The 26,074-nt window shown below is 39.4% G+C and overlaps 2 protein-coding genes across 4 annotated transcripts in view; one reads left to right on the top strand and one right to left on the bottom strand.

The window, feature by feature from the left end:
- Positions 1-22,245, top strand: IL17RB (interleukin 17 receptor B). Its single transcript, XM_077822407.1, has 11 exons — positions 1-72; positions 2,065-2,089; positions 5,072-5,212; positions 8,978-9,105; positions 10,150-10,276; positions 12,074-12,121; positions 13,303-13,454; positions 15,451-15,516; positions 16,871-16,955; positions 17,995-18,099; positions 20,941-22,245. Exons 1-11 carry the CDS (start codon positions 1-3, stop codon positions 21,552-21,554), a joined length of 1,563 nt encoding a protein of 520 aa, XP_077678533.1. The 3' UTR covers positions 21,555-22,245.
- Positions 16,798-26,074, bottom strand: part of ACTR8 (actin related protein 8) — a 23,761-nt gene continuing 14,484 nt past the window's right edge. The window contains exons 11-14 of one of the 3 annotated variants that reach the window (XM_077822401.1): positions 25,759-26,023; positions 25,208-25,371; positions 24,345-24,484; positions 16,798-17,229 (exon numbers count right to left, since the gene is read on the bottom strand). In XM_077822401.1, coding sequence (XP_077678527.1) covers positions 17,205-17,229; positions 24,345-24,484; positions 25,208-25,371; positions 25,759-26,023 — 594 coding nt within the window. In that variant the 3' untranslated portion in view covers positions 16,798-17,204. Of the gene's footprint in view, positions 17,319-22,448; positions 24,485-25,207; positions 25,372-25,758; positions 26,024-26,074 lie in introns of those variants that run through there. The other 2 variants (XM_077822400.1, XM_077822402.1) reach the window with 2 other exon arrangements.

The following is a 26,074-nucleotide window of genomic DNA, read 5'->3' as shown; positions in this document are numbered from 1 at the left end:
ATGACTCTAGCAGCCAGTGTCCTGCTGAGCTTGGTGCTGAGTAGCTGTGGTTCCTGGGGACAAGGCTGGCTGGTAAGATACAAGGAGGGAGGATAACCCACCCCTCTTCTGCTTCTACCCATTCCCATCAAATGGAGTTGAAGAGGTTTTCACTCCAATCTGTGCAAAAGGTGGCTGATTCTTTGTGCACTAGAAAGGGATGGATGTCTCAGAGGGTGGTGACAGCTATGTAACCGTCCTCCCTGTTTTGAGTGGAACACTGCTTTAAATCTGCAGAGTCTGCTTCCAGCCCCTATTAGTCAGTTTATTTGTTTCCCTAAATTAATGGGGGTTAGTGAGGGAGTTGTCATTTGCTTTCCCAAGAATGCCTGTTGATAGGTTTCAGAGTGGTAGCGGTGTTAGTCCGTTTCAGCAAAAAAAAACCTCGAGGAGTATTTGTGGCATCTTAGAGACTAACAAATTTATTTGGGCATAAGCCCATGAAAGCTTATGTCCAAATAAATTTGTTAGTCTCTAAGGTGACACAAGTACTCCTCGTTTTTGTTTTTTGTTGATAGTCATAAGGAAGGTAGAGGAGGCAGAATTATCAAAGAGAGGGTATAATATGTGTATGACAGGCATGAGAGCAGGCTGTGCTCCTGCTCAGTAACTTCTGACTGTCAAGTCGTTCCTCCCCCAAAAAACCAGTATCCTATCTCCAAAAATGGCCAGCATCAGACGTTTCAGTCAGGTGAAAGAAACCTAGCAGTAGGCAGATGTTGGATAATATACTTACTATGAAGGTCTCATCCTAACCCACAGCCTCATAGAGATTGGTTTAAACTCCAAAGCATGAGGATTTATATCCCTTCCAATATCTTTTTTTACAATAGCTGCTCCTATTGCACCAAAATCCCTAGACATCCAGGCACAACAGTACCTCAGAAACGTGGCTCCAGATAATTTTAGGCCTCACCATCCCCTAAATTCTCCTAGATAAATAGGTGGCAGGTTCTTTGGTTCTGGCTGGCTTTATATGGGTTGGTTGTGTTTTCATTTGGACTCTGATGCTCTATTGCACAGTGCTTAGATGCCATTCAACCCCATGTTAAAAGGTGTCAATGTGAAGTGAAAACATTTTGCTAGCAGGCAACATTTCACAGTCTTAGGTTCTTCTCTTCTGGGTCCGTGCTGTTAAACTGGAAGATAGTCTGTCATGTCCAAGTGTCATTAGTCACAAAATGTCATTGTGCACTACAACTTTGCTATGAAAAGGACATGTAAAATGCAGAATGAAAAAGAAAAAAAGTAAGAAGGCTATGTTACTTTTTACATCAGTCCATCCTCATTCTGCAAACTAGCAAACACAGAGCAGCATATTTATAGAGTTAGAATCTTGTAGAAATGATTGAAACAACGACCTAAAGGTGCACTTCTGTCATTTTCTGAGGGAAATACATACAGTGTGTATGGTAACACCCATTGTTTCATGTTCTCTGTGTATATAAATCTCCCCACTGTATTTTCCACTGAATGCATCCGATGAAGTGAGCTGTAGCTCATGAAAGCTTATGCTCAAATAAATTGGTTAGTCTCTAAGGTGCCACAAGTACTCCTTTTCTTCTTGCGAATACAGACTAACACGGCTGCTGCTCTGAAACCATACATTACATAGTATGTCATGAATTTTAAAAAATTAATCTTTAAATATCATATATGGATTTTTCTTCTCCTCTGTTGATGTTTGAGTCTTTGCAGCAAGGAGAAGTTGACCAGCCTTCAAGGGAAACTGTTCACCTGATTATACTTATGGCAGGATATTTTTATTTAAAGTACAGCAACCTATGTTTTAAAAAGAGCAATAATTTTATTCTCTAATTTATTTCAGTGTTAGAAATTTTAGACAGTGCTTTTAACTATAGTATGTACATAATTTTCAGGGAGAAGTTTGATTTTGTTTCAAGTTAATGCTGTCTCTTTAAAGTTGGGATTTTAATATGTTAAAAGTATAGGGAATTTCTATCTTTAGAGTAGATCTGTCTGCTTTTAGTTTGTTTTATTTTAATGCTGTTTTCTTTCTTACAGTCTATTAACTGTGGCTTTGAAACTGGTATGTATAAATAAAATGGATCTCTTTACACTGTTAAAAGAGGTACCTAATTAAAAATAGCTAATCTGTGATTATTCAGGTTTAGGCAGCAAGTAATATGGGCGTGGTGCCCCTGCACCATCAATATTCATGAAGGTGGGCCCGGCTCCACCAATGTTTGGGCCCCAGGCCCCGTGCTTTAGGAGGCCCCGCACCCTGGCTTGGCAACGGGAGGCACTCTCACCCCGGGGACAGCCACCCACCCTCCCTCCCCCACATCCCTGCGTGCTGCGGAGAGTCGCTGAGCCAGCTCCCAGCCCAGAAAGGGACAGGCACACACAGCTGTGGGGACAGACAGATGGGGGGGGGGGGGGTGGAGCAGTGATGGGCACCCAGGGGCTGGCATTAAGTACTGAGGTGGCTTCCTGGGGGGGCTATAGCAACCCTCCCCCGGCCGCAGAGCAGACCCAGGCTGCAGCTGGCTCCGTCCATCACTCCCTCCCACCCCACAGAGACCCACACAACCCTTTGCCCCCCCCGAAAGACTCCCCCACCTGCCCCTGTGCCCCCATCACTCCCTCTCCAGAGAGCCTCCCCCCTGCCTCCCCTGCTCACTACAGTCTTCCCCTCCCAAACTCATTGGCCGGGAGGCTCCCAACCCGTTGGCCACCATGGCTAATGGGAGCTGCACCTGAGGCAGCCTGCCTAACCGTGTCTCCACAGTAGGGGGACGGGGAGCCACAGATGAGCAAGCCCCAGTCATCATCACAGGCACAGCAATTCTCTGGGTATTTAATTTCACAGAAGCAAGTGGTCCCTTCTGACCTAAATATCTATGAATCTAAGTAATTCAATCTAATTGTCCTTTCCAGGCAGTTTGTGGCTTTTCGTGTAAGGAAACTTACAAATTCTTTACAAAGAAGTCCATTTATAGTTTTTCACTTGAGAAGTATATTTTCTGGTTGTTCATAAGCTCATTTATTTTGTTAACTCAGTTTCATAGGCAATTTTCAAAGTCATTTATTGTACCTGGTTTTTCCATTGGCCCAAAAACACATTGAAGAGGTGCAGATTTTTATTTCTGTGTGCCAAACTACCCTATATAGAAATGTAAATGTTGTTGGAGCTAGAAAATCCCTGGAAGGGTAAGGGTCCCTTCAGGAAATTGTCCTCAAGTCATTCATTCTTCTGGGTATTCTATTCTATTGTTCCCTCCTATAGCGATCGTGATCAGTATTTTCACCCACAGGGGAGAGGCACAAGATTGGGTCAATCCTGCAGCAACTCTGTTTCTACCCTTGTTTTCTGTCTGCTCCCTCTACCAGCCCCTTTGGTCTCCCTAGGATTCACCCTACCATTGCTTTCTCTGGAGCTTCTCATGAAGTAAAGTCTATCATTACAGGTTCTTATCTCTGTAATGTATTTATTTATTAAGTGTTAATTAATGCACAATGGGAGTCCCCCTTCAGCCCTCTGTATAAATTGATCCCCTTCTTTCCATATGTTTTGCCCATAGGGTTTTCTGCAACCCTAGGGCAGCCAGCAATAACCCCTGTGCCTTTGCAATGGGGTGAGGGAAGGGGACCATGGGTTCCTTATTTATGTGATTTGCAAGAAGTGTTATCATTACGAGGGTACCAAATGTATTTAAATGATATAAGTGCCTTGTAAAATCCCAAAGCAAGCTCATTTTCATTTCTCATGTAATAATCTCATATTCAATATACACACATTTTTAATTAATTATGTGAGTTTAATTTATTATTATTATTATTTATTTATTACTATTTATTATTAGCTAGGTTACTGGGTTTTTTTTTTCAGTGTGGAAAATTCTGTGCTTTTTTTACGGGTTGAATGACTGAATGACATAATAACCCCCACCCCCCAAAAAAATCACTAAGTCCGGTAATCTTGTCAAGTGTCCGTCATGCAACACAGTGGTGTCTACCCCTGCCCCGTGCTTCATGGAGGTGCGGGGTCCAGGGCGGCCTGGGGGGCTAGCAGGGGGCCTGGTGTTCCCCTGAAGCACGGGGCCACCCAAAGCGTGGGGCCCAGGGCAGTTGCCCCAGTCCGTCATATGGACAGGATGGTTCTGCTTGGGCACCACCAAAAATTATACAAATGTGACATCCCTACGGCACGCTGCCTGATAAGGTGAGCCTTGCTCCTGCCACTTTGCTATTAGCGTTGACTTTTCTTTTTTTAAAAGCTTTCTCTCTCTGATAAGAGACAGTTTCCAGTTGGATAGATTTTCTCCATCTCTTTTCTCAGTCTCTATCAAGTACTTGACTCCCTTCCAAACTGTCTCCCACTTTACTGTTGGCCAGGTACACTGACATAGTATGGGTGGTTTCAGTCACTACCACAGTAGAGAAGGTAGTTCTGTATCTTTATTCATTCATTGCAGAATTTCTGATCTCTTACAGGAGACCCTGAGTACAGCTACATTGTCCCAGCTCACAATACTGTCTCAGGAGCAGTACTAGTTTAGAGCCTGGAGATATCTCATTTGTGTTGATGGCATTGGGAGGACATTCCCCCCCTCCCACCTCCATATTTTAGATATTGCTCTATTTCTTGGTAAAAAAAAACCCCTGGTTTACATTAAATGCGGTTAAATGTGCTTATTAATACAGGAAAGACACTGCAAATGTCGTCAATGTACATGATTTCCAAACTTATGCTCAGACTGACTTTATAAGATATATCTGATTTGAAGTTTCTCAGCACATGAAAAGAATGTATCATTTAGTTACATAAGAACAAACAATCAGAGTTTTTGAAATGAACTGTTAGTGTCAGAAACAGAATCTGCTGGGTGCATGGGAGAGGAGTGGTTTTCCTAATGGTAAATTCTTGTTTCTGAGACACAAAAAGTGATTATTTTCATAAGTAGGTGAAAAATACCAGTAGAATTCACAGACTGATTGACAAAATGGAATGTGTTTAAATACTAGGTAGCTGCTCTACTTTTAACTCATGTCTACTCTTCTTTGCAAGGTCCTGCTCATGAGTTGAGAAAGTGGCACAATCTAACACCGGCAGATCTTCATAATCTCACTGCCCAGTTAATTGAAACAGAAGTGGAGACACACTTCAGGTCATATCTTATAAATATCAGCTGGAGCCTCAGCATGGATGGTAGGTGTGACATCCAAGTACATAAGACTATACAATATAACATTTCCTTTTGAATTTAGTGCTTGTGAAGCATGTTGCATTAACAGCCCTGAACACCAATATCCTCCAAGCACACAACAGGAATAGTGGCAGTGAAAGCTTCTTTATGCTGCCCTGCAATCTTTTCTCTGTCTTGAATGGAAGGAAATACTTTTAAGAGCAAGTCTGTCTGCATGGCCCATTTGACACTTGGCTTCTCCATAGAAACTACTAACCATGGTGTCAGTTGTTGACGACTGTGCTGGTGAGTTTTCTCATGTGGGACACTTGTCAAATGGGAAGTGGATTGAGACCATCAACTATCAATTATATGTTTCAGAGTAGTAGCCATGTTAGTCTGTGTCCGCAAAAAGAAAAGGAGGACTTGTGGCACCTTAGACACTAACAAATTTATTTGAGCATAAGCTTTTGTGAGCTACAGCTCACGTCATCGGATGCATGCAGTGGAAAATACAGTGGGGAGATTTATATACACAGAGAACATGAAACAATGGGTGTTACCATCCACACTGTAACGAGAGTGATCAGGTAAGGTGAACTAGTACCAGCAGGAGAACGGGGGGGGGGAACCTTTTGTAGTGATAATCAAGGTGGGCCATTTCCAACAGTTGACAAGAAGGTGTGAATAACCGTGGGGGTGGGGGCCGGAATAAGCATAGCGAAATAGTTTTACTTTATGTAATGACCCATCCACTCCCAGTCTTTATTCAAGCCTAAGTTAATTGTGTCCAGTTTGCAAATTTAATTCCAATTCAGCACTATCTTGTTGGAGTCTGTTTCTGAAGTTTTTTTTGTTGAAGAATTGCCACTTTTAGGTCTGTAATCAAGTGACCAAAGAGATTGAAGTGTTCTCTGACTGGTTTTTGAATGTTATAATTCTTGACGTCTGATTTGTGTCCATTTATTCTTTTACGTAGAGACTGCCTGCTTTGACCAATGTACATGGCAGAGGGGCATTGCTGGCATATGATGGCATATATCACATTGGTAGATGTGCAGGTGAACGAGCCTCTGATAGTGTGGCTGCTGTGATTAGGCCCTATGAAGGTGTCCCCTGAATAGATATGTGGACACAGTTGGCAACGGGCTTTGTTGCAAGGATAGGTTCCTGGGTTAGTGGTTCTGTTGTGTGGTGTGTGGTTGCTGGTGAGTATTTGCTTCAGGTTGGGGGGCTGTCTGTAAGCAAGGACTGGCCTGTCTCCCAAGATCTGTGAGAGTGATGGGTCCTCCTTCAGGATAGGTTGTAGATCCTTGATGAAGCATTGGAGAGGTTTTAGTTGGGGGCTGACGGTGATGGCTAGTGGCGTTCTGTTATTTTCTTTGTTGGGCCTGTCCTGTATAGGTAACTTCTGGGTACTCTTCTGGCTCTGTCAATCTGTTTCTTCACTTCAGCAGGTGGGTATTGTAGTTGTAAGAACGGCTGATAGAGATCTTGTAGGTGTTTGTCTCTGTCTGAGGGGTTGGAGCAAATGCGGTTGTATCGTAGAGCTTGGCTATAGATAATGGATCGTGTGGTGTGGTCTGGATAAAAGCTGGAGGCATGTAGGTAGGCATAGCGGTCAGTAGGTTTCCGGTATAGGGTGGTGTTTATGTGACCATCGCTTATTAGCCCCGTAGTGTCCAGGAAGTGGTCCAGGCTGAGGTTGATGGTGGGATGGAAATTGTTGAAATCATGGTGGAATTCCTCAAGGGCTTCTTTTCCATGGGTCCAGATGATGAAGATGTCATCAAAGTAGCACAAGTAGAGTAGGGGCATTAGGGGACGAGAGCTGAGGAAGCGTTGTTCTAAGTCAGCCATAAAAATGTTGGCATACTGTGGGGCCATGCGGGTACCCATAGCAGTGCCGCTGATTTGAAGGTATACATTGTCCCCAAATGTGAAATAGTTATGGGTGAGGACAAAGTCACAAAGTTCAGCCACCAGGTTTGCCGTGACATTATCGGGGATACTGTTCCTGACGGCTTGTAGTCCATCTTTGTGTGGAATGTTGCTGTAGAGGACTTCTACATCCATAGTGGCCAGGATGGTGTTTTCAAGAAGATCACCGATGGATTGTAGTTTCCTCAGGAAGTCAGTGGTGTCTCAAAGATAGCTGGGAGTGCTGGTAGCGTAGGGCCTGAATTACAGTTAATCTCTTGCAGGCATGCTTTCTAGCCAACAAACCACAACCTTAAAAGTCATTGTTTGTTCATTTTTCAATTCCTCTCTACCTCCCACTCTCCCCATCCTCCACATATGATTTTTTCTTTTGTTAACAGTAGTAACTGAATCATTTAGTCAGGGGGTTCAGAGGATTGTGCAGTTTGCTCTGACAGAGCGGTTCTCAAACTGTGGGTCGGGACCCCGAAGTGGGTCGCAACCCCATTTTAATGGGGTTGCCAGAGCCAGCGTTAGACTTGCTGGGGTCCCAGGGCTGAAGCCAAAGCCTAAGGGCTTCAGCCAGGGTGGCAGGGCTCATGCTCCACCCCGACTCTGCCCCCGGTCTGGAGTCATGTAGTAATTTTTGTTGTCAGAAGAGGGCCTTGGTACAATGAAGTTTGAAAACCACTGCTCTAACATTTAATCATCGTTACTGTGATCTTTGTCATGGCAATTCCTAGCACATACATGTGCATGCAAATCAAAGGATACTCATGTTAGTACAAATGTAATGGAAATACAGTTTTAGAAATCAGACATTGCTTTGTACTCAAAAAAATCTCAATATTTTAAGCATTTTTCATTTTTAGTACAAACCACTAGAACACTACATATGTTGTGGTAAGTGTCAATGTAGGAGTTGATGTGCCACTATCAAAGATTGTTTTTTTTAAACTCAACTGGCTCCATTTTAAGGCTTCATTTTAAGCCCCCTCTACCCCCACCTCTCTTTTTTGTAACCTTGTAGAGGGAAAATCTCATGAATGAGCTTCGGGGCTGGGGGTGAAGTATTCACTGATTTCACAATGCTGTATGCATCACTGAGGTGAATGTAGCTGGTATATTCCAGCAGCAAACTTTTAACTGAGTTTGTAACTTGTTAGTGACATAGTTGGCTCTAATCATACACACACAACATAGTTAATAAATAGTTAGTAAGCACAGCAGCTAATCATATGCCAGCCTAGCCATAATGGCTTATGCTGGTTTATAGTTGTTTTTCTTTAAACATAACATTCATAACATTGTTTCTTTGCTGTATATGGAGAACCCACCTAATAATACATGTGTATGGCCACTTTTCCTTCCTCACAGCTTTTTGGTAAAAGGACATCCCAGAGCATATTACCTCACGTATTGCTACTGATGCTCTAACCTTGCTACGGCACTCTGGGATAGCTGCCAAGATTTTCCCAGAGTGCACTGCTACACATAACAGTTAGTGTTGTGGTTATAGATGTACTGTATACATATGACTGAGCTGTGAAAAGAGATATGTTATGGACTTAACTTAGTCAAGTTTGTTTTAACTTGGTCAGATGAGTTTGGCATGAACTAGTTATTACAAAAACATGGTGATAGCTAAGACCATGGTTTATACTGTAAATAGAGCCAGAGGGTTAAGAGTATCATGACAACCTTAAAATATCATTGCTCTCATTAGTTTATGCAAGGATCTATTGTATCACTATAGTTTTCTCTGTTTAATACTGCACATGGTTTATTTTATTTCTTTATGTATGAGCAGCAAAGATCTATGCAAATATTTATATCTATGAATACCATTTTTTCTTCTTTACTTCCAGCCAGCATCAAAGAACTCACAGCTACAAAGATCTGTGTGATGAGTAAAGGAACTAGAGAACATTTTGAGTGTGTTCGGTGCAATTACACAGAGAAGTTTCAAAGTCAAACCATGCTTGGGAATAGAAGAGTAAGAACATTTTTAAAAAAGTGATTATTTTGTCATTTGTTGTTGTTAGGGAGGAGAGAGTAGGGAGGTGTCATTTAAAAATTAAGGCCAGATCATTCCTCTGTGCCACAGTTAATGCACAGAGGGCTGGTAAAGAATGAGCTGTGAATTGGACTCCTTCAGAAAATTTAGTAAAATGGGTTTAGCTGTACAAACCTGCATTTTTTTCAGACACTGGCAGAGGGGAAAGCTGTGTGGAGGACCTAGCTGCGCCTTTTCCCGTGGCAGCATGTCTCCCCAATAAGTTCTGCTCCCATGCTGTCTCTGTGTTTTAGAGCTCACAGTACAGAGGGGCAGCCAATATGAGATAATACAGATTGGTTCAGTATTATCTTTCATTTCATGATCAGAGGGTAGGGGATGGTATCCTGGATGGCAGCCCTCCTCCCAAACTGCCCTCTCCAATCTTGTGGAACCCCAAGCCCATGATACACCAGTGGTGAATTTCTAAAAGACTGAGGAACTAGGACAGCTTGATGTGAAGCCATTGCTCCTTCTTTCTGCACTTCTACCTCCCCAACTATGCCTGATCTGGCTCCCGTGAATGCATGAAAATGACAGGGATGATTAGCTTTGTGGTATCTTTCAAATGTTAGTTTTTGTTTTTTAATTATTACTAAGATGAAGAGAAACCCTGGGTTTTCAAAGCTGGATTTGGATGTGTTATTCTGAATACAGTTCTTTCCAAGTATATAGGATTGGAAATGAAATTTGTTATTCTACCAGGCATAAACTGATATTGGAAAAGTTTCTGAATGATTTTTGGTATCAGGATCTTAAGAACCAAACAAGTTTCACAGCAGTGTGTATTTCAGACATTCTATGTACCTTAAAATTATATTTTTCACTGTTTCAATGTACATCTCTCTCAGTATTTAATGATTTGAGAGGACAATTCTTTTCTCAGTTATACCAGCACAGCTCACAGAGTTCACTGAAGTTGCCAAGCATAACTGAAAGAAGAATTTGGCCCTCAAAACTGCTGTTTTAATTGTTTTGTTTTAGTGGCAGTTCCACTACATTGGATTCCCTGTAGAACCAGAAATGTCTTATTCTGTCAGTGCTTACAACCTTCCCCCAGCAAATATATATGAGGATTCTCCATCAAAATCCATCATGTTAACTTCACCAGGTAATTTACCAGTCTCTATTTAACCTGGTTCATATGAAAATCTTATTTATGATACTAAATTATTTCCAGACTTTATTGTATAGGATGTTTTGAAAAGCTAGGAATCAACAAAAACAAATGTATTTTTATATTTAAACAGATTGCATAATAAACATGCAGAGATAATTAATTCAGCTTTGATAACACATCCTTAGTTACTTTTTCCTTCCAAGCTCTCCTTTCTCTTCCCTACTTTTTTTCTCTCTAACTTCTAGTAACAGGTAAAATCAGTTTTTTAAAGCAGAAAACTGTTGGCTTTGTAGATTTTTTTTTTTTATGATGTCACACCTGTGGCTAACTTTATTCTCACTTTTAGTTCTTAATAAACTAATCAAGAATATTAAGCTTTCTCTAAAATTATAAGGCAGCTTGGTAATAGGCTAAGTGTTCAAAAAGTGGGGCCAGATGGCTCAGGTGATTCTGAGTGACCAATCCTTGTTTGGTGACTCTGTGAAATGAGTATTTGTTCCGAGTGAACAAGGTTTCCATACCACAACAAGCACCATCACAAGTGATACTACAACTGGCATCCATCTTGGCACTCAGGAAGCTATATGGGTATCCACACTACCTTCACATCTAGATTTGGACCTCCCCACACCAGGGTTAAGGTGCTGCCTGTGCTGTACTTGTTCTGTAGACAGATAGAGGATTGTCCTCTTCCAGGGCTGTCAATTTAGCATCTTTAAAAAGCACTATGTTCACTTTGTTTTTAAATCACTGGAAGCAGGCATGGCCTTGTGTTGTCTTTTCTTGTTTAGATTTTTAACTGCTGGGAATTAGATAATTAAAAAGCAGAGGAAGCAGTTCAGGGGCCTTTTTTTTTTTTTTAACTGTGGTAATATCATAGAATATAAGGGTTGGAAGAGACCTCAGGAGGTCATCTAGTCCAACCCCCTGCTCAAAGCAGGACCAATCCCCAACTAAATCATCCCAGCCAGGGCTTTGTCAAGCCAGGCCTTAAAAACCTCTAAGGATAGAGATTCCACCACCTCCCTAGGTAACCCATTCCAGTGCTTCCCACCCTCCCAGTGAAATGGTTTTTCCTAATATCCAACCTAGACCTCCCCACTGCAACTTGAGACCATTGCTTCTTGTTCTGTCATCTGCCACCACTGAGAACAGCTTAGCCTCATCCTCTTTGGCACCCCTCTTCAGGTAGTTGAAGGCTGCTATCAAATTCCCCCTCACTCTTCTCTTCTGCAGACTAAATAATCCCAGTTCCCTCAGCCTCTCCTCGTAAGTCATGTGTCCCAGCCCCCTAACCATTTTCGTTGTCCTCCGCTGGACTCTCTCCAATTTGTCCACATCCCTTCTGTAGTGGGGGGACCAACCTTCTTAGTGGGGGTAGATGCATGTATTACGTGTGAAGAGGCTTCTAATGCTATCAGAAAGGCCAAGTTTTTTTTGTTTGGGTTCATAAATTGCCACCAGAAGATTTTATCTGAAGAGAATCATGTGTCTGTAGCGTGGTTACCTGCATACATGAGCAGAGCTGCCCACATTTTTGTGCCTGAGACAGGGGAGAAGGATGTGACACTTCCAAAATGGGAGAACTAAATGAGGAGATGAGAATGCTGCTTGTGGAGCTCATTTCATAGGAGCTGCCCAGGAATGCAAATAACTCTAATTGTGATATCTACAGTTTGTTGGTGAGAAATGACTTCATATGCGCACGTGATAGGCTTCAATGAAAATATATAGCTGCAAAGAGATAATATATTTGCTAAAATATATAAAATCCATTTAAATCCACAGGTTGTAAAGATAATGTAATGAAATACAGCAAAAGTTGCATAGAAGTGGGTAAGTGCAATAGATGTATCTTTGGATTTATTTTCACAAATGTAGCAATATGGACAATCTTGATATTTATTTTCTACCTTATAAAGCCTTTAAAATACTGAAAAGGGGGGATGAACACGTTGGGGCCAATTTCAGTGCCAGGATATACATGCAGTCAATGATAAGAAAGAAAACTGCTCATAACTCTTCACAAGATTATATTTATCCAACCTTGAAAAGGCCCTTAAGGGACTATCTGCCCTTTGAGACTAATTAAATAAAAAAATCCCATGTAAATGTGTAAATATTGAAATCAAACTATCTTGTCCCCTGTAGTTTTGACAAACAGCCCTCCTTGTATCCTTTTGGACATTCTTTGTAATAAAGAATGTGATAGCATTATGCTGATATCTGGTGTCTTGTGTGTGATATCAGATCTGACCATGTGCCAACCGCAATCCCAGCTATGAAGGATGGAGTGAATGCTGCTGCTGTTAAATAGGAAGCAGAGACCTAAATCTGAATCTTGCTTCTGGTACCAAATTTGAATTCCCCTGAAATCAGAAGTTTGAGAATCCTGCACATTCCTAAAGTAGCAGTAGGCACAGTCTAAATTAGAGGATATTTCCATACTTCCTAATCTAATATATTGTGGGATCGAGAGATTAATTTGGCATGTGTTTATAAGATGGTAGAGTTAGTCCAGTTACCACTGGACAGATCCCAGATTGCAAAAGGCACCTGTGATGAGGCAAAGGAATTCCATACAGGATCTGGTAGGGAGGAGGCTAAAAAGCCTTTGTGAATTTGTTTGAGTCTTAAATATGAGGGACATGCTTGCCACTTTCATTTTAAAATATCAGTGCCTGAACTCAGCAGCAACATAGCTACTTTGACCAACCACTCTTCTGACTTGCCACTCTGAGACACACACCCCTCTCTCCCCAGTAGGGCACTTCAGCAGAGAGGCCAACAAGTGTGGAATTTAGCCTGTTTTCTCACTTCTAAAGGTTGTCTCCGCTGGTTAGAATTAGGCCACTGTGGGGCAATTGTTTTCCCACTGCCCATGCTGTCCAAACAGGCAGCCACTCTCTTGGGCTGTCAGTCTGGCACCTTTTACGAGCACTACATTCAAATGGGAACAACTTTCAGCACGTAGGCAGTTATTAAGAATTTTAAACTGTATTCTTTACAACCCACAGGAAGTCTGTGGAATCCAAATATAACTGCATGTAAAACAGAGGCAGAAGTGGAAGTGAATTTTACAACAAGTAGCCTTGGGACCAAATATACCATACTTCTCTATGAGTGTGAAAAATGTGATGTACCTATTGAAAAGGATTTGATGACAAAGGTATTTTTCTTGTACATATAACAGCTAACATTAAAACATACACATGCTTTTTTAGATACCTAAAAATGGTAAATCCAATTTCTTTTATTTTTCCTCTCCTTTATCACAATCTACATTACAACACATTTTACCAAGTTAGCGGGGGGCATGCTTTTTTCAGACAAATTAGAGGAACTGGCCAGCAGTCCATGAGAAGTCTGTGTGCTGGGTTCTAGGAGAATGACAGCCAACTTTAGGAAGAGCTGTGCTCCAATAATTATGCTCCTTTTCTCCAAGAAGGCAGCAAGTTTTTCTTTGTGCTTCAGGTGGTAAGAGAACTGTGTAAAATCCCAGAGCTGAGTATTTGAGTTCTGCTAATTTGGAAGGTCTAGTCAATAATCTGCAGCACACACTGTCCACTGGCTCTGTGGATATGGGGAAAGCAGTGCATGTGATATATCTTGACTTTAGCAAAGCTTTTGATATGGTCTCCCACAGTATTCTTGTCAGTAAGTTAAAGAAGTATGGATTGGATGAATGGATGACAAGGTGGATAGAAAGCTTGCTAGATTGTCAGGCTCAACGGGTAGTGATCAATGGATCGATGTCTAGTTGGCAGCCGGTATCAAGTGGAGTGCCCCAGGGGTCGGTCCTGGGGCCGGTTTTGTTCAACATCTTTATTAATGATCTGGATGATGGGACGGATTGCACCCTCAGCAAATTTTCAGATGACACTAAGCTGTGGGGAGATGTAGATACGCTGGAGGGTAGGTATAGGGTCCAGAGTGACTTAGACAAATTGGAGGCTTGGGCCAAAAGAAATCTGATGAGGTTCAACAATTCTTGGAACGAAGAATCCCATGCACCGCTACAGGCTGGGGACCGACTGGCTAAGTGGCAGTTCTGCAGAAAAGGACCTGAGGATTACAGTGGATGAGAAGCTGGATAGGAGTCAGCAGTGTGCCCTTGTTGCCAAGAAGGCTAACGGCATATTAGACTGCATTAGTAGGAGCATTGCCAGCAGATCGAGGGAAGTGATTATTTCCCTCTATTTGACACTGGTGAAGCCACATCTGGAGTACTGCATCCAGTTTTGGGCCCCCCACTACAGAAAGGATGTGGACAAATTGGAGAGAGTCCAGCAGAGGGCAATGAAAATGATTAGGGGGCTGGGGCACATGATTTATGAGGCGAGGCTGAGGGAATTGGAATTATTTAGTCTACAGAAGAGAAGAGTGAGGGGGGATTTGGTAGCAGCCTTCAACCACCTGAAGGGGGGTTCCAAAGAGGATGGAGCTAGGCTGTTCTCAGTGGTGGCAGATGACAGAAGAAGCAGCAGTGGTTTCAAATTGAAGTGCTGGAGGTCTAAGTTGGATATTAGGAAAAAACTATTTCACTAGGAGGGTGGTGAAGCACTGGAATGGGTTACCTAGGGAGGTGGTGGAATCTCCATCCTTAGAGGTTTTTAAGGCCTGGCTTGACAAAGCCATGGCTGGGATGATTTAGTTGGGGTTGGTCCTGCTTTGAGCAGGGTGTTGGACTAGATGATGTCCTGAGGTCTCTTCCAACCCTAATCTTCTATGGTTCTATGATTCAAACATTTTACTCTCCATGGTGCTACCTCGTGGTTTACCCATTTATCTTTCAGATTTTAAAAATGCTTCGATTTGTAACATTTTCAAATTGGGAGTGTTCTACAGGGAAGGTGTAATAATAGACTGTAAAATGGTATTACGGTACTAGTTTAAATAAGCTTTACCTAAACTCAAACTTATTCTTAATGAAGGTTACGTGCTGAGATATTCTGAAATTTTTTCTTACCTAGCAAAGAGGTCAGATTTAAAAATGATATAATCATCACTTAAAACAACAAATGTATATTATATTTAATAGTGTCAACAAATCTGATCAATATTTTAAATATATTTCCCCTTATTATGTATTATTTTTAAATTATTCCTTTGTGTAACACATTTGCTTCAACTTTTTTTTTCTTGTTGGTTTCTATCTGCATTAGATCAATGAAACTAGAACTTCTGTTAGAATACCAGTGAGTGATCAAAGCAACAATATTTCTGTACAGGTAAAGTTCAATTTTGATTGAATTTGCAATGGGAAAAGTAGCTTCTTTAAAATGAATGAATTGTATGCAAATACTACATTGTTTCTGACTAATGTCTAGTAAACCTGTGTGCAATACCATGTAGCTCTTGATTTCGAGTTCACCTTTGTACTGCATTAAGTGAATGGACATGGATTACTGGACATAAGTTTTGTTTCTACTAATAGTGATTAAATAAATTGCACAGTATAAATCTCCTGTGCTACAACGCTTAAGACAAACGTGTTTAATATATTTACACTGAGGTCTTGGTATTACTGGGGTGTTTTTCAGATCCACACTCACAGAACTGTTTTCAGATTCTTGCCTTTTGGGGATATATGTGCGAACAACTAAGAAAAACAGATGAATCTATAATCCTGTGGTTTCTATTTCCTTAAAATTGCTTCACTGCACAGAGCAGTTAAGCAGATAAGCTGGGAAATGTATTATCTGGAGTTTATATTTATTCTTAAAAACATCTACAAATGACTGTATTCTAAATTGGTCCATTTAAGGTTGGGATCACGTATTCTTGTTCTGTATACACAATGGTCTGGTTCATAATAAGTTGTAGGATAATAAGCTGTACCATAGAAATCAATAGGCGTTTTCCCATTAATTTCAGTGTGGGCCCAAAATGTGGTCACATATAAACTACTGGTACCCAAATTGAGGTTTATATAGGATGGTATAGCAGCCTATTTTCAATTATATACCTTACTCTGACCTCAACTCCGGTAAGTCTCAGATGCATTTCCCAGTTATAGAACCACCAGAGAATACAGAAAAGCCTTGACTCTTACTAAGTACAGCTTCATAAAGAGCATATACTAGTACTATATTTTGCCTTTTAGCCTGAGAAGACACACGTACTGGGCTCTTTATTCCTGTTATCAATGTGCGTCATTTAAATGGACACAGGCAGTTTGAGCCACAAATCTAGGTTTTATTGAAATTACGAAAATGAAAAGAGGTGGTTCAATGGAACTCTTTCTAAAACTATTTAATTTTAACAAATGTATTGCTTAAATATTCCCAATTAGTGTTTGCAAACTAGGCATTGCAGTAGTATGGTCATGCACAAGATAAACCAGCAGAATAAATGGTGAAAAGGAAATTACTCTTTCGTTTTGTCATATAAGTTATTAGTAAGGAAAGTACTTTTTAAGTTTCTGTATTGTCACGCGATAAAGTCTCTTTAAGAAACTCAGTAGTCAGAATAGGACACCAAAGGGCCAAACAGGATAAAAGAAACAGGAAGGAATAAAGCTGTCACTAAGTATTTATTTGTCTGCATATTAGAATTTTTCTTCTACTTTTCTTTTTTCTTTAGATAATTCCTTATTTTGCTAAATGTGAATATGATTGTCGAAGGCACAAAGGAACCCTAACAATGTGTGTTCAAAACCACAGTAATGGTTAGTTGAGTATTTATCAGCATTCAAAACAGATGAAGTAGGAATTATAGCTTGTTCTGTCTCTTACTGTGTCCACTGACCTACCATTGTGTGTCTCTTACGCTTTCAAGTCTAGAGCAGTTACTCTTTGGTAAAGAAAAATTTGAATTTCAGAGACTTCTTTAACGATCCTTCCCTAGGGACTGCAGCTTGATGTGGTAGAAAGGCTTCTGTGTTCCAATGCCCCTCAGAGCTGTGGTGGCAGCAGTTTTAACTCCTGGTAGGGCCACCTAAACTGGACAGGTCAAAGGGTAGTAGATCAGATGGACAGCAATCCACTGGTCCACAAGGTTGGGGGGTTGAGCAATAGGCCAACAACCTATCCTTGATTTAAAAAAAAAAGGAAAGTTAAGTTATTAAAACACAAGATCGCCATTTTGCCAGACAGCATGATAGCCCAGGATGGGAAAGTCTTGTTTGTACCCTAGGCAACATCTGGCAGCATGGGAAGGATTAACGTTGAGGCTAAGTAGATGATGAGCACTCTAGGATCATATACTGTACCTCTGGCAGTCCCTTTGAAGTCCTTGGTCTACTTTGTCTTTCATTATCCTTCCTCTTACAGCACTCCTTCCAAAATGTTTGTTTTCATGCTAAATACATTGCATATTTAAACTATATAAATTAAAGCCAGTTAACAGCTATCAGTGCTGACAAAACAGCAGAGGGAGGTCAGAATGACACATGGGATGTCAGTCTGCTGGGAGGAGGAAGTATTTGCCAGTTTCTGCAGGCACATGGAAGGAAACTTAAGGGAGTAGGATGGGAAGAAGATAGCACCTGCTGCAGTGTAGAGAACAGGGTTTCTCAAGTTCCTCAGCACGTGTTAACATTTCTGCATAACCTTTGTGGGGAAGTCATATTTTAGTGCAGTTTCTCTTTCATGTATACAGCCTGGAAATGCTTAGTTCAATTGTTAAGTAACCAAAAGCCTTTTTTTCTTTAAAGTCAATTATTCAAAAGGCACCTCATTGAAGACTTATGGTTCTCTCTCTTTTAGGGACCATCACAATTGATTCATCTGGAAGATATGTGTGTCTCATCCTTGCTGCTTTATTTGTAATTGTGTGTGTGATTGCTGCTGTAGTATTTTTCAGGAACTGTGGTAAGACCTTTACTCACTCTTTTGAAAAAGCTGTACTTTAAGGTTCTTTGATCTTTGCCTCAGTTTCCTTTTAGTGAGGCAGTTCATATTAAAGGTGTTGCAGTGCACTTATATATCATATCTTTTAAATATCCCAACAAGCAAGCATTACTATACCCTAATTTATGAAACTCTTAGCCCGCCCTTCACTTATATGTGAATTTCAGGGTAAATGTTCAATCCTATAATTATTTATATTAAAACCAACAACAAGAGTAGTTTAAAAATTACCTAAAAAAAATTGTGTCCAATTCTAGGGCTCACTAGATTCATTACTTGTTTTGTATGCATGTCTCTAGAGGAGATAAAAGAATGGCAAGGTGGGAAGAGAAGACTTATGTTTTAGGTGCAAACCAGAAGTAGAAAAGTCTCAGATGACATCATTTATAAGAAGCACTGCCTCAAGCAAAGTCCATATAGAACTAAGATAAACTTAGAGAAGCCACCATACTGGATCACACCAGTGATTTCTCCAGTTCGGTATCTCATCTATGACAACGCCTAGTACCAGATGCTTGAGAGGAAAGTACAAGAGACTTCACTTATAGAATAACCTGCACATAAGGGAACTTTCTTCCTAAACCCCCAAGATTAATGGCTGGCTTGGTTTATGCCCTGAAACACAAGGGTTTTATACCTCTGATTTTCTGTAGATGTTCTCATCATCAACATAAAAATATAATCTTTTTTTAATGCTACTAGGCTCTCTCTTGCCTCAGTGGTAACGTGTGTCAATGAATTAAACAGGTTAATAATTCAGTGGGTTAAAAAAGTATTTCCTTTTGCCAGTTTTACAGGTCATCTTTCAGTTTCATTGACTGTCATATATCACAACAGAAGCCTGAGGTTTTTGTTTCAGAGTAGCAGCCGTGTTAGTCTGTATCCGCAAAAAGAACAGGAGTACTTGTGGCACCTTAGAGACTAACTAGGTGCCATAAACACTCCTGTTCTTTTTGAGGTTTTTGTGGAGTTGTCCCAAGGACGCCCAAGTCTTTTTCCTTCCATCTTTTGGTGGTAGTTAATTGTACCCCACAATGCCTATTAAATTTTTTTCATTTCAGTGGGCATGACCTTGTAATTGTCAGCATGGCCTTTCAGTAGCTATTGTGCTGCCCATTCTCCTAGCTTTTTTAGCTCACTTTGATACTCATGACAGCTTTTGCCAGTCTTGACTAACCTAAATAAATGTCATCTGCAAGTTTTGTCCCCTACCCTCCCGATCATTTTCCACTTGAATAATAAATATAGTAAACACCAGTCCTATTAGGGAACATTGATATTCCCCAACTTTTTGCCATGTTTAAAACTGATAATTTATTCCTGCTCTTTGCTTTGATTTTTAACCAGTTTCTTTACTTCTTACCTACTTTCCTTAATTGCCTCTGGTGAGGGACTTTATTAGAAGCTCTTAGGAAGTCCAAATAAATTATATCAACTGGATGCTTTCCTTAATCCACTGGTTTTTTTAATGAAGAATTCTACTAACGTGCCGTAATTTTTTCTGTACAGAAGCCAGGACTGTCTTATCCCTATCCTATCACATTAATCTAGGTATTTTATAACCCTAAATATTTCAACCAGTTTACCTCACATTTAAGTAAAGGTCACTAATCTGGAATTCCAAGGATAAGTCTTGAAACCTTTTTTTTTTAAATAGGCACATTTTACTACCCTCCAGTCTTCTGATATAGTACCTATTTTTTGTTAGCCCCATAATTCTGCACTCGGAACTATTTGCTTATCAGGTCCTGGTAATTTTTTGCTGCTCATCTCAATTTGCTGAGCACCTTCTAACCCCTTAGTTTTAGACAGCATCTCATCTTTATTATCTGAAAAGAGTAGGTATCTCCCCAACATCCTCTGTAGTGAAGAATGAAGCAAAGAAACCATTTAACGTCTCTGCAATGGCCTTGTTCTCCTCAAATGCTCCCTCTTAGCTCTCTGTAAGTTCAGCAAACCCACCCATTTTCATGTAATCTTCCTGCTTCAGCTATACTGAGAGTTTCTTTAGCTAATTTCCCTCTTAGATCTCCTAGTTTCCATCCCACACTTCACCTACTAGAATTATGCTTCTAAAATACAGAGAAACAAAATTGGGGGTATAGTCCTTACTAAACTGAACATCTTTGGTCTTAGCTGGAGATTATACCACTTCACAAATACCTAAACTAGCTCTTGGATACTCACTGTATAGGTAGCATGCACTTTATTTCAGCACACTATGTTTTATTACACTTCCTCTCACCTTTGCTTTAAAAGTCATGGCAATGAATTGGAAATAAAGACTCCACCCATTGTCAGGGAGAAGTTTAAACCACATCCTCAAAATGAGAAACTCCATTAGCCATAAAAATAGTTCTGTACCACTGAATTCTGAAAATAACATTGCAGTTTTCAGAGTGAGGACACAGCTTTACATTAAATGGCACAAAACTGTTTACAGCACTGTTACAGAAAGGTGACTGAGACACAATGGAACGTGTATTGTCTTGTACTAGTAAACACCTGACAAAACTAGTTTTGTCAATCTACTTTCAGCATTGGTTCATGGGGACACATTGACTTATTTGCCAACCAGTGTCAGCAGTTTCCTAGTAGACAGGGTTTGGAGTCAAAATGAGGGTTGATTTAGTGATTGACTTGCATAATCTAATCTTTTAAAAATGAACCTTCTGGAATAAATCTTTTTTTTACAAGTGCATAACTCCTCCATACCTAGTTTAGGAAGTCATTCAAATGTTGATTTTATTTGCTGCTAAAAATGTTTAAATTCAATATAGTATATATTTTTTTTATTAACAGATACAAAGAAAATGTTCTTCCATCATGCAGAGCTACAACAACCTGTTAAAGTACTGGTTATATATCCAAAAGAAGTGTGTTTTCAGCATACTGTCCTGGCTTTTGCTGAATTTCTGCACAAGCACTGTCAAAGCGACGTTATTATCGATATGTGGCAGAGAAGGAGAATTGCTGAACAAGGCCCAGTACAATGGCTTGCTATTCAGAAAGAAACTGCAGATAAGATAATTTTCCTCAGTTCAAGCTACATCATTACTGAATGTGATAGTGTTTGCTACAAAAGCATAGACAGCCACAAAGATAACTCTGAGTGTATGTTCACTCTTGCATTTAACCTCTTCTGCAGCGATATGAAAAATATGTCTTCTCTGCACAAATACATGGTGGTTTCTTTCAATGAAATAAATTCAGAAGACACTCTCCCAAGTGCTCTGAACACCTGTCCAAAATATTGTCTCATGAAGGACATTGACATCTTTCGTAGAGATCTTTCTAGTTCACATAGGCAGGCCCATGGCACAAATACAAAATTAGTTTGTGGCTGGAGACCTAGCAACAAATGTATACAAACTGAGGAATACAATAGACAAGATCTCAGCAGCAGAAGAATATGATTTTGTAAGGCACTTGATGGATTTAAAATGAGTTTGCTTGGGTGAAATTAATTCTGGATAAAACATGCTTAACTGATTTTTGCCCTGATCCTGCAATTAAGAGGCTGAAAGTAAAGAGAAACCGAAGCTATAAAAGTCTACATAGGAGAGGTAACTACCCATTCATCAGTGTATTGTAAACTCCTTTATGTAAATTAGGAAGAAATATTTAAAGCTAGTCATTTAATTGTAAAGCTAGTTTTTAAAATTAAGGAAAAGAGTATAGAATGAAAAGCTAGGTATGGTCAGTTTGACATGGAATTGTCATTGTTACTATATTGTATTTGGAAAACAAAACAAATTTTTTAAAAATTAATGGTCCTATAGACTTTGGGGCATGATTTGGTCTTATGTTTAAAACAGTCTAAAAAAGGAGAAAAATAGGTAAATTAAAAACATGAGGGGAAAATATCTTGAATTACTTTCTGATGAGAGGAGAAAAATTACAATTTTCTATGTTTCATAAGATTATTTAAATTTATCTTGTGCATATGGTAGCGGGTTTTCCCTTTATCTACTTACTGGATTTAATTGGACTAAAATTTAATGTCCTCCTCTGGACTGTTAATGCTATGAAAGATTATTATACTTCTATACGATAAATTTGTGTCTGAATAAGTTTTGTAGTGTAAATAAAGGACTTAATACATCTCTGTAATGGTTATAGCAGTTCTCTTCCTGGAGTTCCTGACGCTCAAATGCTAAGGAACTTAAGTATATTTAAGAAGCAACACTTGTTTCCCACCTGACCGCAAGAAGGAAACAACTGGATAGGCCATTAATACCCATGTTTGGTTCATGAAATCATCTGCCACATGTACAAGTCAAGCCCCATTGATGATACTGATAACCATGTGGAATTATGAAACGTTTAATGTACAGAACCCATTTGAAGTCTATCAAATCAAATATGATCTCTGTAAATATGTATATTTTCTGTAATACGGTTCAGCTACCACATTTTAAAAAAATAAATAATTGTTTTATACAGTTAGATTTGTGGACCCTTTTTGTTACAGCAAAACTAGCAACAATATTTAACTTGGACAGACAAAGATACCAGATTGGGTATTCGTTGGTTATGCTTCCAGTACCTTGGGATGAAAAAAAGACTGTCTTCAGCTGCCTGCAACAAATATACAGGAATGGCACACAGATATAGCTCGCTGCTTTTAGTTTAAGATTACACCAATGTTTTAACATAAATGCATTTTCCAAGAGAATTTTCAGTGACAGGAAAATTAGCTCTTAAAAAGAACAAATTTTCTTCTGTTTTTAAAAAAGTAGATGCCTCTTTGGTAGTCACTAAAATGCTGGAAGTATCCCTATGAGGTTTATATTTATAGTCTAGAGTAGATTGCTACAACAGACAGGGTGGAATAAGCCACAACAGACAAAGCGCTAGCAGTGCAGGAATGGTCTGGGCATACTCCCCCATAATGCTGAATGTTGCCATCAACTAGTTGTGGGGTGGGATTAACAGGAGCAGGGTGGTACCACTGGGTGAGCTGGAGATTTCAAAATTGTCACTTCAGATAACATTTGATAACTTTTTACAGTTAGTGTATGGCTTTTTTGCCTATCTAATGCAGTGGACAGTAATGAGAAGGATTTCAGTTTCATGATCTTCTTCATCCTTGTGTGAATAAGGGCTACCTATCAAAGGTGAGCTCCTGCTGCCTGTACTGTGATAGCACTGAACATTGTTGTGCTGGCTCAGATGCAGTGTTTTGGGGATATTTTAAGGGGGTAGGAGCCAAAAACTGTGTCAGTGATTTTGGATGTTGACAAGTCTTCCTGACAGTGAAAACATGCAAGAAAATAGGTGAAACACAGCTCAATTGTTATAGAGAAATGGTCTCTCTCTTTGAAGTTAGCACTGATTCTGGAAGAAAACACACCACTAGGAAGAGTAGCTGTAAGCTGCTACTCATTTTAGTAGTTATTAAACATTTAACAGGGATGATGATATGTATATCTTGTATTTATTTTGTTCCATTTTTTTCATTAAACTTGTCCAATTAAAGTATTTGTAACCACCAGAAGTTTGTATATTTATATGACAAAAACTCTTCATGGATTCTTTTCTAAAGAATAGAAGAAGTGTGAGAAGTAACATTGCATTAAATAAAATTCATGAAGATCATACAGAAGGAAAAAGCTGTGTTAAGATACTTACTTTGTTCCTCAACGGTACTTAATTTCACTTTTTCACAGGGTTCTGGTCTTAATGGTTTAAAATGTTTAAGAAGAGGAGTCATATCCATTACATTTTAAATCAATCCTATTAAGAGGCACTGCAATTTTCCTTTAAAAGCTTCTAGACTAGACTTACTGCTTCTAAAGTTAAGACCAAATCATTCAGTATAATGTTACTTATTTACAAATGCATGTCTGTCTGTATGCCACTTTAGTATTTTATACACTAAGTTTGACTTGTGACCTAACTGTTTATAATTTATTTGGATAAAGCAGGAGCACCCATATGCACAGAAATCTGTATGTAAAAAGCCAAAAACTTGGGATTTTTGAAGGTGCCCATGCATTTTAGGCACTGACTTCCCTTTTGACTCAATAGGATTTTGGCACCTAATTCAGGCTCTTCTGAAAAACCTCAGCCAAAAACTAGCATATTTAAAAAAAAAAGTCTCAAACCACAAGCAGGGGAAATGAGCTTTCTTCGGACAACAGGACAATTTTGAAAAGTAATATTCAGTTAATTGAGGTTCCACTATAATCTTGTTAGATTACCACACAAATGCAGCTCTCTCACGTAACATCCGGACACCAAAGCGTTGCCATTCTCGCTGATAGATCCATAGCTCCTGTGTTGTATCCAGGCAGGCCAAAACTGCACCTCCTTTCCATGCAATCAAGCGTGGATCCATATCCTAAAATTAAGAACAAGGATTGCACAAAAATTACGGATCTGATTTTCAGAGGTACTAAATACGGGCAGCTCCCATTTAATGTAATGGAAGTTCACTCAGCACCTTTGAAAAATCAGGCCAACAATTTCCCCAAATGTTTTTGTGTGATAAACCTAAATATTTTCACCATGTTTAATTTATTAAGGAACTTGGAAGTCACTGATTTTACAGTGTGTCAACAAGGAAAATCAACCCTCGCTAGTAAAACTAATGAAAAAGGGAATAATTAGTTTGTTTTAGAAATTTAGCTGATTAATGCCAAATATTATTTACACACAATACTATGCATCCTCTTATATTTCTTACTCTTCCTTCTTTGCTAATGTTAACTTATGTTACTGACAAGCAGACAGGATTAGTTATCTTTTACCGTATTTCTCATGGCCACTCCAAGTCCCTTTTCCTAAAACTAACTATTAGCTGTTGGTTATGTTTCTTATTCTGAAAGAAGCAATTAGCACTAATCTATCAATTGTAAGGCTACTATAACTAACCATTCTACCTCCAGATACATATATCTGTAGTGGTAGCTCATAGTATAGTGATCTGAAAAACAATCTGATCTCAGGTCTCCCATAAGGAATGTAACTAAACTGTGATAGTTCTGAAATAATAGATTTTTAAACCTTTAGATTCCAAATAGTCTATGAATAGTTCATTAATTCAGCTTCATTAACATCATACCTTAGGTCTTGTAATGACTTCTACATTTTCAACAACTCTTCTGAAAGAAGGAGGCATTTTGTTGAGAATTCGGTGCTGAAGAAATTCCTGAGCTTTATGAAACATCAGACCTCCTCCCACTACTAGGATAGAACTATACATCTTCTTTTTGGTATCATCAGATGCTGGAATGATATGATATATAATTTTAAATAAAAATAAATGAATCGCTAATACTACCTAAACTTGGATTATGAAGAACTGCATAAAAGTCAAAGTAGTTAGGATGAGTGAAAGTTATTGCAGAAGCAGACATTTCTTAGTTACTAAAAGCATGAAGATATTTAACAAAAATGGGCTTTCATAAAGCACTGGAAATGAGAGACCGTACAGCACTTTATTTTCTAGAAGACATGACTAGACTAGATGGATGAATTCTTTATTTTCTAGACGACAGAGCTAAAGTAGAGAATTCTAGTTTCTGTAAGGTAATGAAAGATGTTGGAATTTGATATGAATCTGGACCAAGTGATTGGGCTCTAATGACAGTATTATGCAAATATAGTTCTTACCACAGCAGTCAATACTATGAAGAATGGCTTTGTCAAGGCCTAGTGCTTTGCCTTCAAACTGGGATATAGCGGTTTTCCTGGACATGTGTGCTGCTAGGAGTTCCTCAGATTCATTTCCAGCTATTATACAATCACTCTGAGAGGATCCCAGTTCCACTTCTTGTGGATACATCCGCTCTGAAATGTCTGAGGACTGGCCACGCAAGTCTCCCTCAAATCCACCAGGCTTGGACATGGACTTCCTATCAGCTGTAGCTTTTGCAGACTTAAAAACAAAATAATAAATTGGTAAGTTAATTTTATTAATTAAAAAAAT

The sequence above is a fragment of the Eretmochelys imbricata genome, chromosome 7 (genome assembly GCF_965152235.1).
Source record: "Eretmochelys imbricata isolate rEreImb1 chromosome 7, rEreImb1.hap1, whole genome shotgun sequence".
NCBI classification, from domain to species: Eukaryota; Metazoa; Chordata; order Testudines; family Cheloniidae; genus Eretmochelys; species Eretmochelys imbricata.
The sequence above is the reverse complement of the archived record's forward strand: the minus strand, read 5'-3'. Positions and strand labels throughout refer to the sequence as shown.